At 31.9% G+C, this 15000-nt stretch overlaps 1 protein-coding gene across 1 annotated transcript in view; it reads right to left on the bottom strand.

Moving 5' to 3' along the window:
- Nucleotides 1–15000, bottom strand: part of LOC137640187 (FMRFamide receptor-like) — a 97096-nt gene that overhangs the window by 9221 nt on the left and 72875 nt on the right. The window contains exon 4 of the mRNA XM_068372717.1: nt 6707–6871. Within this exon, the coding sequence (XP_068228818.1) occupies nt 6707–6871 (165 nt within the window). The remainder of the gene's footprint in view (nt 1–6706; nt 6872–15000) is intronic.

The raw sequence follows: 15000 nt of genomic DNA, 5'->3' as shown, positions 1-15000 counted from the left end.
ATTCGTGACTGAGATCTGTAAAATATATCTATTACTAATTAAAATTATTATTATTATTATTATTATTATTATTATTATTATTATTATTATTATTATTATTATTATTATTATTATTATTATGCGATAGAAATATAGGAGCAGGGAAAGGTCCCCAATCTCTTATGAATTTTTGAAAGCCTGCAAGCTGGAAATTAATTAGAGATAAATGTCAAAACGTTTTGTAACATTATTTCAGTACATAGATGATTTCCAAACAAATGCTCACTATGTAGTTTGGCGAATAGCAAACTTCTAGGGGCTAGATTTGTATGAACAGTAACAGTTTCATATTTTCTTAAAGAAAGATAGAGACGAAGCATGGTAATTATTAAAAATATTTCACCTAAATACTTGCAAAGTAAGAATAGTTCATATATCCTGTGATATATCATAATCATAAATCGCGTTTAATCTACTTTAAAGATAAATTGAAATTGACCTGAATTGAAGTAGGATTTTCAGATTTCTTGAATATTGCAAAATCATCTGGATTATAATAAATCTGAAATAAAAGGTAAAATCGAGCGCAGATTACAATTGCTGTCTGTAACTTCACCAGTAGAGAAATTCTGGTATAAAAGACCGTGCGACAGAGCAACTAATATACTTGAGAATTCCCAAGAATATTTCAGTGTCACGTATGTTCCAGCAGTGGGGGTACTTTCAAAATCCTTATCATTTCCATTTACATGAGCAAATTGCTTGAGGGTACACTCGGGCACACTATTCTGTCTCATTTCTCTTCCTCTTGTTTTAAGGTTTTTATAGTTTATTTAGGAACTATTATTATTTATTATTTTAATGTTGTCACTGTTCTTGAATATTTAATTTTTCCTTGTTCTTTTTTTCCTCATTAGGTTATTTTCCCTGTTAGGGCCCCTGGGCTTATAGCATCCTGCTTTTCCAACTAGGGCTGTAGCTTAGCAAGTAAAAATAAATGATGATAATACACCAAGCATGTTTATATAATTTCGAGTGCAAAAGAAAAAAGTATTGTTCTTCCGAGTTATAAGGAATTCGTAATAAAGTGCCATTGTAGAGTTATTCACTTTACAAAGACAATATAAGATAACGCAAAGGTGAAAAGGTTTGTCGCGATATTGTAAACAAAGTAATTTTCTGAAGCAAACCGAGTCGAATGTTCCAAATATACTTTGGAATGAGTTCCTTTTTTAGATTTTGTTTTCCTAAGAATTCTCATTTATCATTGAAGATTTCTAATATAATTCTTTGATGAAATTATTTCCAATAAAATTCTTTGATAAAATGATTTCTAACATTATTATTTGATGAAATGATTTCCAATGTATTTCTTTGATGAAATGATTTCCAATATAACTTTTTTATGAAGTGATTTCTAATATAATTCTTTGATAAAATGATTTCCAATATACTTCTTTTATGAAATAATTCCCAGTGTAATTCTTTGATGAAATTATTTCCAATATAATTCTTGTATAAAATTATTTTTAATATTATTCTTTGATGAAATGATTTCCAATGTATTTCTTTGATGAAATAATTTCCAATATAATTTTTTTTATGAAATGATTCCCAATATAATTTTTTTATGAAATGATTTCTAATATAATTCTTTGATAAAAGGATTTATAATATAATTCTTTTGATGAAATTTATACCTAATTACTTAAATATTGTTTTAACTTGTAAAGAGCCATTATATAGGTATGAATTTTCAAGACTACGATTTAATTCCATTGCATTGCAAGAATAGGCAACAGATTTCAATCAGTCTTTCAGATGAATTTGAATCTTTCATCTACTTTCCATGAGTCATTTTAAAGATACATAGATTACGGTGTAATCATACCAAATCGAAAAATATCAAGGTAAAGGTGATATTAGGGTAAATTCGAAAATTAGATTATTAATTACAAAAACAAAACTTTCAATTTAACCAGATATTATTGAACACTCGGTTTGAACTATTTTACAAAAATCAATTTAAGATAGAGACTAATTTAATGGAATGTTCTCTCATTGCATTTGTGTATCATAAGATAATCTTACAGGAAGTAAAAAATAAGACAAATAAACTCAACAAATAGCCACAAGGACAGAGTTGTGTTACCTCACTATAGTCAATTCGTTTTAGTGAGGGAGATTTACACCGACTCACAGGGGTGCCCTTTTAGCTCGGAAAAGTTTCCTGATCGCTGATTGGTTGGACAAGATAATTCTAACCAATCAGATAGCAGGAAACTTTTCCGAGCTAAAAGGGGACCGCTGCGAGTCAGTGCAAATGCGCCTCATTAAAAAAAATTGAGTATAGTACTGGAGGTTAAACTCACTTCCATTAACTTTCTCCTCCCCGGTAACTGTTTTAACAACACCCTTTCCAAAATTTAATTTCTGTTCCTGAAATTACAAAAAGTTAAGACGACACAGTCTGCGTTGTAAATATGTATTAATTTGCAAAAGTATTATTATTATTATTATTATTATTATTATTATTATTATTATTATTATTATTATTAGATGCGTATAAATAAGAAAACTTTCTAAGCGTCCTCAAACCACAGCTCGTATGATATTACAATAATATCTTTTAACCGATTGCCAAACCTTCAGTCTGCTAAAAAAAAAAAAAAAAAAAAAAAAATATCCTAAATCTCTAAAATTTGTGCATTTCCCCATTGCCAACAAGTAAATATGAATTACACAATAGCAAAGTCATAGATTCTTCAGGTCCTACGACTTACGGCTTTACGGATTCCATTTCCGCAGATTAATTATACAGCTTTAATTTATAATCCTCAACTTGCGTTGCTCACAGTTTTCAAGTTAATCGACTCGTACATTTTACCCGACTTTTAAACTTCACATTAAAACCTTCATTCGCCAATTACTCTTGAATTTGACTACCCAGCATGAAGGTTGACTTTTGCCCAATTACTGGATGTATGCAGTATTTCTGAAAAGATAACAAGAGCCATTGAGAAGACAGAGTATAAGATCAATGCAACTGAGGCAGCCATTATTTTTAACAAAACCTTTCTGAAAGAGGGTCTACTACTCAAATATATTATTATTATTATTATTATTATTATTATTATTATTATTATTATTATTATTATCATTATTAATAATATTATTATTATTATTGTTGTTGTTGTTGTTGTTGTTATTATTATCATTTCCATTATTATTATTATTATTATTATTATTATTATTATTATTATTATTATTGTTATTATCCTTATTATTATTATTATTACTATTATTGTTGAACATCAACACCCACCTCATATTTCCAACGATTCTCTTCATACCGTGATCTCTCTCTCTCTCTCTCTCTCTCTCTCTCTCTCTCTCTCTCTCTCCTCCCAACCCAAACTTTTAGCGGCCGAAGTTACGCGTATACATGAAGCGTCTCCTATAGGGACAATCTTGAAGATGACGCGTTTTAAACAAGATAATAACGTCCTCGGTAGCTTCCCACATGTAAAAAAAAACATCCCATACTATTCATAGAAGTTCCGCCTTCTTCTTCATGAAGGACAAAGGGAAAAGATTTTTTGAAAGACTGAAGATAACAATATATCTTTTAATCGGGAAATATAACGAGGTTGTGTGACAAGGCAAGGAGCCTGATGAAGACTGAAGATGGAATTAAATGTCCATTGTCTGTGAACAGTAATTTAGATATAGCCTACTTCCGAAAATAATTCCAGTGTATTTTCTTTGACACTATACACAACTAGATAATGGATGCTTAAATTCTATAACAATATAAAAACTTTAATGTTTAACTTTCTAATTGTTATTAAATTTTTCATCTGAAATGGGCCGAAGAAAGCTTAAAAAATTGGCTGACGCAAAGATGAAAAGTAAGGGAGTGAAAGGATTGGGTCCATTTCCGAAGGGAGAGAAAGATTCGCCTCTGAAAAGAGAGGCGGTTTTAAGAAGCATTTGGGAACATGAGCAGCCAAAGAATTTTTAACCTCGGGGGAATTCTAATTTCGATTCGTTTAAATGTCTGGAAAGGGCATTCGATACATTTATACCAGTGTCTATTTAATTCTTGCCTATTTGATTGCTTTGATGTGCATATTTATGATTGTCCAAACATTTTCCTGCGTGATGGTTTATACGTTTCTTTACGATGGATTAGGGAAAAATATCATTGGGTAAATGCGAGGTGATGGAAAGTAACATAACTATAAAGGTTTAAAGGGTTTAAAGGCCACTCATGAATGCAGAGGCAGTGATAATGTCCTAGCACGATAATACCATAGAGACTGGCTGTGTATCCATATGATCAGCGCCGAAGCCCCCTTTCTACCCAAGCTAGGACCAGAGTGGACCCGCCAATGGTTGCTGATGACTCAGTAAGTAGACCTAGAGGATCCCCCAAACACCCCTATCATTGTATCATAAGGATGGTGAGGTTGCAATCACTACGAGAAACTATCAAGCTTGAGCAGGACTTAATAGCGACGTTTCCAATAGGCCCTCACAACCGCTGCGATTGATAAAGGTTCCTCCATTTTTCATTCATTTGCACCTTCTTTTTTTTTCAGATGCCTTATAGAAAATTAACTGCCAAACAATGCGATTACGAAGGAAGGTCCAACAGACAAACAGACAGGAAAACCAGCTAAACAGACAGACGAGCGACTGATGAATCCTGGCAAATGATTCCCCTTCGAGATTTCCTTTCCTGAACCAAAGGATGTAGTAATTGGAGCCCAGCCTTGTTACTTCCTCAATGACAATCCCTCTCCCACATTTTTCTCCTTTCCTGAAAGGGAAAACTGAGATGAGGGGAAAGAGCTTCCAAGTGAAATATTCCCTTTCTTCTTAATTAGAAACATGATGGATGATTGTCGATGTAAGGAGAAAGAAAAGGAAAAATCCGTGTTTTGACCAATGACCCCTCATAATGATCGCTTTTCCACTAAAGCCGTTTCTCTCGGGTTATCTTCTTTTCCTTATTTCTTTCCCTTTTGCTGGGTTTGCTGACAGTACCGTTTAATATACCAATAGTCAATGGCATCAACAGCTTGGTTTCTGTTATTATATCGAGGAATACAAGTATAGTAAAGACTAAAGTGAAATCATACAAATGTAATGACCAATTTATGGCATCACATTGCAATTCAAAATCTAAAAAGTCTGTAGAAGATGAAAAACCTATATTAATAGCAATTGATTTTATTGGTTTAATAAATGTCAGGTTGAACATAAATATTTCCGAAAATATTTTTTTTTTTCTGACAAACAGTAAAACGATTATCCGAATACTAATTAGATTATTAAAAGGAAATCAAAAGTTTATGTAAATGGGTGTAAATTCCGTAAACATTATCAAAGTCAAAGTGCATATTATATTAAATGATTTCTAATTGATCAATGACTCTATGACCTAAATAACCTTAAAAGTAATGCGGAGGACGTTAACAAAATTCTATTTGCTATAAAGCAATGCAGTTAATCATAATGAATGCCGTTTTAAAAAATGCATTAACTTTTATTTTGACAAACAATTTCACTCTATCGATGTATCTTTCTAAAGAGCATATTTTAAAAATAACTACTAAGGATTCTATTTACTCTATTGTCCGACTATAATGACAATGAGACAAGTTTAACACATGACATATATAAAAAATTGAAGAGGCTAAAATGTCATCATTTCAGAGTGTATTTTTTTATTTATTTATTTATTTATTTATTTTTTATAGAATCTCTCTCTGCTTTCATCCAGTCATCAAACACCAATGTGTGTAACGATATTCAATTCGAAACACTTTTAAATATCACCCTAGATTATTTTTCTGCTGATCGTAGAAATTATAGCAATACATCATGTCCTGAAAATCATATAGTTTGTGCAACAAAGAAAGACTTCCAGAACACATTTATCTCTGTTTCTTTTTTATGAAAAGAAAAATCGTTTTGAATACATCTCAATTCCCAATCAGTTTTTATGATTTATTGGGCCCTATTGTTTATTTTTTTAGGTTACCCTAAATTGAAATCAAAACTCTTGGTTTTATAGTTAAAAAAAATATTTTGTAAACAGATTTCACATTGATCTGCAGCCTTTGTTTACCTGTTTGAACTGGGAATTTTTTTGTTGATTGGTTGTGTACTTGCTTTTAATTTGTTTCCAAAAGAATTCCAGATATATTTTCATTTTCTATCTATCTATCCATTTATCGGAAAATTTTGCCTGATGATACCATCAAGCGCTGTTTATACAATCAATTTTGGTTCATTTGTGATCCTGGTTTGAGGTTGCGCATTCACCATAAAGGAATTAGCTTCCCATTTAATTGCCGATTGCAATGTTCACAAAATATTAAAGGGGACTTGGAAATAAAGCACATGTGTACATAGTAATATGTACTCACTTTTCATACAAGGGTTAGTTTATAAGCATAAATTAACTTTTTATTAGCAAACTACTGTATGAATAACCCAATTCAACGTAGTCTCTTCGAACTTAATAATATGTTGCTTCCTTCCCCAATGATATCAATGCCCAATGTAATTTCAGCTGAAGCATTATCACATAATTGTAAATGGAAAAATCCGTATAATATCCAGATTTAGTCATGATAACATTACTTAAGGGTTTTCTACAAATGCTAATTAATTTCTAATAACTACTGACTTAAAGGACTGAAATCCCACGTACCTCTTTATAGATGAAAGAATTGAAGACCATGAGGCTGAGGAAAGGTATTAAGTACATGACAAACAGGTACATCCACATGATGTATATTTGAATGTACTGATCATTTTGTCTGAGGGGTGACGGTATGACGATCACGCGCTCCTCCTCGCCGTTTTGTCTACACACCTGCTCGAAGAGAAGAAAGATGTTCGATAAATATCACATGAAACGAAGATGAACGTTGCCGGTGTGACGGTCTGAACGATCCCCCGGTCTCAGAATTCTCCTTGACTTATTGTATAATGGTTCTTTTCTGCCATTAGCTCGCTTCGCTCGCATGAAAATAAAACATCAAGCTCGTATGTACTGGCAAGCGGTAATGTTGAGCTGCGCACGCTAACATTACAGGAAAATAAAACATCAACATCGTATGCACTGGCAAACGGTAATGTTCGCGCATGCGCAGATTATCAAGGAGAATTCTGAGGCCGGGAGATCGTTCAGACCGTCACACCGGCATCACTTCAGTACCAAATTAGAATATAGGAAAGAAATTGGTCTTGGAAGCGTTGAAATATGGTAAAGATGGGTATAAATGATAGGCGGAGGAAGAGAAGGAATTGTCAAGTATGCAGTGAAATGGAGAAATGCAAAAAGCAGATATTTGAAAGGATAGTAACAGAAGGTGTTTAAGGAAGAAACGGGAGATCAAACAGCAGATAAAAGGTTGGGGAAAATGTAGACTATTGAACCACGATAAGGAGTATTAAGAAAAAAAACGAGGTAAAAGAGGAGAGAATTGATAAGCAAATAAGTCTTTAATAAAAAAAAAATGTAAACTAGTTTGAAAAAAAATCTATAGTTATTTGTCGATAGAGTATTCTCGAAGTATTCTTAATGCATATGATAGAGGAAAGGCTTAACCAGAGTTGAATTAGTTTATGTAAATTTTAAAATGGTTAGGAGAATAACCTTTGAAAATGGAAAGAATGCTGTAAAATATCCAAGAATGGAAAGGCCCCTATGGTTGGTACGAATACCAATGAGATGAAGCCTTCTGGTTATAAGAGTTTATGTAAGGGACTTTAAAAGGTCTTGAGATATGAAGGATAAATTTATTTCTTATGGTTTTTTGAGAGAATAAAATTGACCCTTTCTTTTGAGGAAAACTTGATAAAGCAAAATGAAGGAATTAGTATTGATTAATGAGCACAGAATAAAAAGGGATCCCTGCAAATTGCAGCCTGTAGAACAATAATTCAAGCAAGAGAAATATTAGGAGCCCTGCAAAAGTTGTGAAATATAAACTATCATCCACGAATGGGTTACTGAAGTAATTATCAGCTTAGAAAATGTGAAAAGTTCTGATCATTGTGTTTTTGTCGTAGTTTGGATTCAAAAGTTTCTAATGGGAAGAATGAGAATAAGTCATACGAAACGGAGTTAGCGCAAAGATGAATAATGACAATGACTGTAATATTTAAAGCGTCTGTAGATAAGGAAGACTTTCACTCAGTAGGCTCACCCTTGGTTCAGTATGTAAGTTAGCATATGCAACTAGCAATGTATTTTCCCCTAAAAACAGAACCATTTACAGATTAAATAACTCGCATTCACATAGTAACCAACACAACAACAACAAATGCACCCTTTTCTAGTCCACTGCAGGATAAATGCCTCAGACATGTCAATCTATGACTGGGGTTTGGCCAGTTTTCATCACTACGCTGACCATTGCGAATTGGTGGCGGTGGGAGAATTTGCATGATAGCTCACAGCAAACCAACCTACTATGGGTGTCCCTGACTAGTACAACTTTGCTGTTTATGGGGATACGCAAACCCTTTCACCACATTAGTGTATCCCCACGCGTTCCTATATCATTTCAATGCTAAACCTCTTTACAGTTATTAAGATTTTAAGATTCATGATAACTGTCAACTATAGTCCATTTCTTTTAGCGAGTCATATTTGCACTGACTCGCAACGGTGCCCTTTTAGCTCGGAAAAGTTTCCTGATCGCTGATTGGTTGGACAAGAAAATTCTAACTAATCAGCGATCAGGGAACTTTTCCGAGCTAAAAGGGCACCGCTGCGAGTCGGTGCCAATATGACTCGCTAAAAGAAATGGACTATAGTGGCTCACAGAACATATGGGTAAAAATATGACTTCTCATTAAGTTCATCATATTCGCCACAAATATTAATCTCTCGAAACTCCAGCTGTTCCTGGCTCGAAGAATATAGTTAATTCAGGAAGAGAAATATATTTAATTCAAGTAGTGACAGATCATATGCTTAAAGGTGATAAGGGGAAATTAGAATGTGAGGGTCATATTCTTTGTAGAATAAATGAAAGACTGGATTATTAATGAATTCTGCATGGCAGCAAATAACTTATGATGCACATATACAGAAATTGTTGAATGTTACTTAGACAGTTACATGTGTGCAAGGACATACACACATGCATACATACATAAGTGTGTGTGTGTATATATATATATATATATATATATATATATATATATATATATATATTGAATGTTACTTAAACAGTTACATGTGTACAAGGACATACACACATGCATACATACATAAGTGTATATATATATATATATATATATATATATATATATATATATATATATATATATATTTATATATATATATATATACTGTATATATATACATACAAATATATATATGTATGTATATGTGAAATGTATATATATACATATATATATGTATATATATGTAAAATGTATATATATATATATATATATATATATATATATGTGTGTGTGTGTGTGTGTGTGTGTGTGCAAAATGTATATATATATATATATATATATATATATATATATATGTGTGTGTGTGTGTGCGTGTGTGTGTGTGCTTTTGCGCATGTTACTATACAATTACAATTTATGTATGTTGCATGAATGGTGTCTAAAATTGAAGACAAATTTCTCCGGACAAACTAAACTCTAGTCGGGTTTCATGAAAGGATGGAACAGCATTAATGCTTTCCTATTTAATATATATTTCAAAATTTTAAATTTCAATATATCTACACTTACTAATTAATCTCATAATTTCGAAATATATGTGTATTTCAAATTGTCAATGGAAAAACACAAAATGCCGTTTCCATCCATTCCGGAAACCCAAATGGAGTTCGAGACGATGGATTGACGCGCAAAGAAAATTTGCGGTTATAGACTGGCATGGAAAGACCATAAACAGACAATATTGAAAGGACATTCCTGAGGCCTTTTTCCGGCACTGGACTGTTAACGGATGATAATGATGGTGATGATGAAGATGATGATGATGATATATGGTTCGGGATTCCTATAAAAGGAAAATAGAAAATATCTCAAATGATAGTCTAATCTATATTCACAGCTAAAAAGTAATCTCTCTCTCTCTCTCTCTCTCTCTCTCTCTCTCTCTCTCTCTCTCTTACTCAAACTACTTTCGGAGAGATATCCAAGGATATTGATTTTAAACTATACGAACTGCATCAAGCGATTTCCATGTCCACCTTATCTTCATGCCTTACCCCCAAGATATCCCACACTACCTATCTATGGGACCAAGCAGAAACGTTCTTCTTATCCGCTTGCAAAGTGCTTGGCATCAATTTTTGCTCCTCTTTTAGAAATTTTTCGAAAGCACAGGTCATAGATACTCTTGATTTTATATACATATTGGAAAGTATGACGAACCTCGACGAAAAATTATCAACTCTTATGTACAATTGGTTTTCAATGTTGATCTTAATTGTGCTGTAGACTAGTAATTTCTTCTTTTTACTTAAGCTCAATTTTAATTTATTTGTACTGTACAGAAGTATATAATTGTAGTATTTTACGTCTTTTATATTATCTTATCAACATTGATGACCAATTATCTTTCTACTTAAAGGCTCTAGAGTCTAGAGTATTTAAATAAAAGATTATTTTTTTTTTTACTAAGGTCGCTTGCCTCTCACAAAATATGGATATAGATTTTTTTTTTTTGGTTAAATTGTGTTCAATTTCAATGGGAAATTCTATTAACAAGTTTGTCTTGTGAGCTTACCCTTGCCCCCAACTTATCCAAGACAGTGGAAGACCATGGTACAGAGGCTATAGCACTACCCAAGACTAGAGAACAATGGTTTTGTTTTGGAGTGTCCTTCTCCTAGAAGAGCTGCTAACCATAGCTAAAAAGTTTCATCTACCCTTACCAAGAGGAAAGTAGCCACTGAACAATTACAGGGCAGTAGCTAACCCCTTGGGTGAAGAAGAATAGTATGGTAATCTCAGTGTTGTCAAGTGTATGTTGGCAGGAGAAACTGTAAAGAATAGACCAGACTATCCGGTGTATGTGTAAGCAAAGGGAAAATGAACCGTAACCAGAGAGAAGGATCCAATGTAGTACTGTCTGGCCAGTCAAAAGATCCCATAACTCTAGTGGTAGTATCTCAATGGGTAGTAGCCTGGACAACCTACTACCCACCATGCGCATAATCTATAATCCCGCGTTTTTTTTTTTTTTTTTTTTTTTTTTTTTTTTTTTTTTTTTTTGACAGAGACCTTCCCGCAAAATTACAGCACGTGTTGGTCCATTTCCGCGTTCCCTGTAACAGAGTTACGCCAACAGCTGTTGCCTACAACGGATGCAAATGAAAACTCGCCTTTTTTGTTGATGCCTGTCAGGAACCCGAAAGGGTATGGGTTTAAATTATACCTTTAAATAACAACCCTTCCTTTTAGGAAAGTTTTTCTTGGTTCTAAATAGATACATTAGAATTTTAGCATATGTGAAATAGATACAGTAGATGCATATGGATGATAGTCCTAATCAGGCAGTTACATCGGTGGAACTTCAAAAGTATTCCTGCAGAGAATGTTTTTATGTTAAACAGTCTGACGTAAGTCTGTTTTTATAGTTTATATATGAAAGATCTATTTTGGTGTTTTTACTGTTCTTAAGATATCTTACATTTTCCTTTATTTTTATCTATTACAAAAAAATATAAGTTCAGGCAAATTATGTTCTCAATTTTTAAGCAAAGAGTTTGCATTTATTTTTATCTTTTACAAAAATTAAGTTCATGTAAATAATAATCTTTACTTTTTAAGTAAAGAAACTATCTTAACTGGTCTTCCTTTATGCCAGTAAATCACATGCCTTAAATAGCAAGTTCGTAGATCCTAGACTTTTGGTAGATTACAAATTCGAAGAGCACCTACTGTATTTCCTATTCTCACTGGGCTATTTTTCCCTGTTAGAGCCCTGCAGCTTATAGCATCCTGCTTTTCCAAATTTGATTGTAGCTTAGCTCATAATAATAATAATAATAATAATAATAATAATAATAATAATAATAATAATAATAATTATAATAATAATAATAAGAATAATAATAATAATGATTATAATTATAAAGATAATAATAATAATAATAATAATAATAATAATAATAATAATGATAATAATAATATTGTACAGCCACCGTCAATTCAGCGCGAGTGAAACTGCCTCAGGGCTTGAGTTAAGAGACCTTGGAAACGCTTAATCTTCCTGTTGAGTTTAGCTCAATTGGGGGCGAATTGCGTAGAGAATGCGTAACCTTGAAGAAATACTGACTGTTGTCCTGGGATTTTATTCAGTTAATATTTCTCAGAAAAAAAAGAAAGATTTATTTGTTTTATGAGTGATTGCATAAAGATGCCTTAAGACTCGAGATTATGCATATTCATCATTTACAAATATATTTGATTTCAAGTTAACATATATCTAAAATATGTCATGAAAGTTTCATCTCTCTCTCTCTCTCTCTCTCTCTCTCTCTCTCTCTCTCTCTCTCTCTCATTTAACTTGAATGTATATATATCCTAGATTTTTTCTATCAATTTATATAAATAATTTATATTGTTATGTAACAGAATAACCATTTTATAATGGAATAAAGGTTTTTTACTTTGACTTTGACTCTCTCTCTCTCTCTCTCTCTCTCTCTCTCTCTCTCTCTCTCTCTCTCTCTCTCTCTCTCAGTGAATATATTTGATTCCAAGTTAACATATTTCTACATTATGTCATAAAAGTTCTCTCTCTCTCTCTCTCTCTCTCTCTCTCTCCTCTCTCTCTCTCTCTCTCTCTCTCTCTCTCTCTCTCAGTGAATATATTTGATTCCAAGTTAACATATTTTTACATTATGTCATAAAAGTTCTCTCTCTCTCTCTCTCTCTCTCTCTCTCTCTCTCTCTCTCTCTCTCTCTCTCTCTCTCTCTCTCTCTCTCTCTCTCTCTCTCAGTGAATATATTTGATTCCAAGTTAACATATTTCTACATTATGTCATAAAAGTTTCATCTCTCTCTCTCTCTCTCTCTCTCTCTCTCTCTCTCTCTCTCTCTCTCTCTCTCTCTCTCAGTGAATATATTTGATTCCAAGTTAGCAAATTTCTACATTATGTCATAAAAGTTCTCTCTCTCTCTCTCTCCTCTCTCTCTCTCTCTCTCTCTCTCTCTCTCTCTCTCTCTCTCTCTCTCTCTCTCTCAGTGGATATATTTTATTCCAATTTAACATACTTCTACAATATGTCATAAAAGTTTCATTTATCTCTCTCTCTCTCTCTCTCTCTCTCTCTCTCTCTCTCTCTCTCTCTCTCAGTGAATATGTCAAAATCATGCATAGCGAGAAGTATAGTATTCATGTAAATATTTTTCAAGGAAACAGGAAGCATCTAGATGGAGACACTTCCCAAAACATATTATTGCGTATTTTATATATATATATATATATATATATATATATATATATATATACATATATGTATTTGAACACGATGTTGTGTTGATATTTATCCATATATATATATATATATACGTGTGTGTGTGTGTGTGTGTGTGTGTGTGGATATATACATATATATATAATATGTGTATATATATACATATATATATATATATATATATATATATATATATAATATGTGTATATATATACATATATATATATATATATATATATATGTATATATATATATATATATATATATATATATATATATATATATAGCCTATATATATATATATATATATATATATATATATATATATATAACTTCTTTCCCTGCATCTTTTCCCACTTCAATGTGGGGTCGATGTTTTTGACAGCCCTCCTCCACCTGTCTTGATCAAATAAATCCCCCACTGACAATTGTTTGTCTCTCAAATATTTAACTATATACAGTTTACAATACATCCATTTTCGCTAAGGTCTTCCTCTCGCTGTCTTACCAGGCACCTCTGCGTATACGCACACACATACACACACATATATATATATGCATATACATATATATACAGTATATATCTATCTATCTATCTATCTATCTATCTATATATATATATATATAGATAGATAGATAGATAGATAGATAGATAGAAAGATATAGATATAGATAAATAGATAGATAGATAGATAGATAGGTATATATAATATATATCTATATATAAACATATATATATATATATATATATATACATATATATATATATATATATATTATGTGCATGTGAGTGTAATTTTAATTATCCTTTCTGCTTTTCTACGCATCTAGAAATGAGCGTCGTGTGCATCTCTCTCTCTCTCTCTCTCTCTCTCTCTCTCTCTCTCTCTCTCTCTCAGTATATATATGTACATGTGTGTGTCTTGCGTGTTTGTGTGTACGTATATGCTCAATCAATGATGAAACTTACGGCAAATACCAAAACAAGGACATTGTAAATGTTTCCCAAGTGTTTTGTATATTTGCCATACATTCATATTCTGAGGAATGATACATTTCAAGGGACAACATAGAATAGAAAGAAGGCAAATGAAAAGGTCAAAGGTTATTAGATATGTAAACAGGCGAATAAAGCAAAGAGAACGGTTTGTTAAACAAATAACCTACAGATTAACTACTCACGGGGGGCTGAGAGTCGAGTATAAAATTAACAAGCATATAAAAACTTGAAACAATTTTCATATATAACACATGTATATATATATATATATATATATATATATATATATATATATATATATATATATATATATATATATACAGAGAAATAGATATAAATTCACTTCACAAAGAAATCTAAGTAAATCTACGCAAAAATTATTACATTTAAAAGGTGGATAGAGTCGAAATTAATTGAAGAATTTGTACGTTACGTAGCATACATATAAAACAATTTGTTCTTTACTTTTTATTATATAAGATTCTGTAATGCTCGTTTTGTAAGAGCGTTATTTTTCATCTATTTTCG

The sequence above is a fragment of the Palaemon carinicauda genome, chromosome 4 (assembly GCF_036898095.1).
Source record: "Palaemon carinicauda isolate YSFRI2023 chromosome 4, ASM3689809v2, whole genome shotgun sequence".
Taxonomy (NCBI): domain Eukaryota; kingdom Metazoa; phylum Arthropoda; class Malacostraca; order Decapoda; family Palaemonidae; genus Palaemon; species Palaemon carinicauda.
This window is presented reverse-complemented; position numbering and strand designations above follow the sequence as displayed.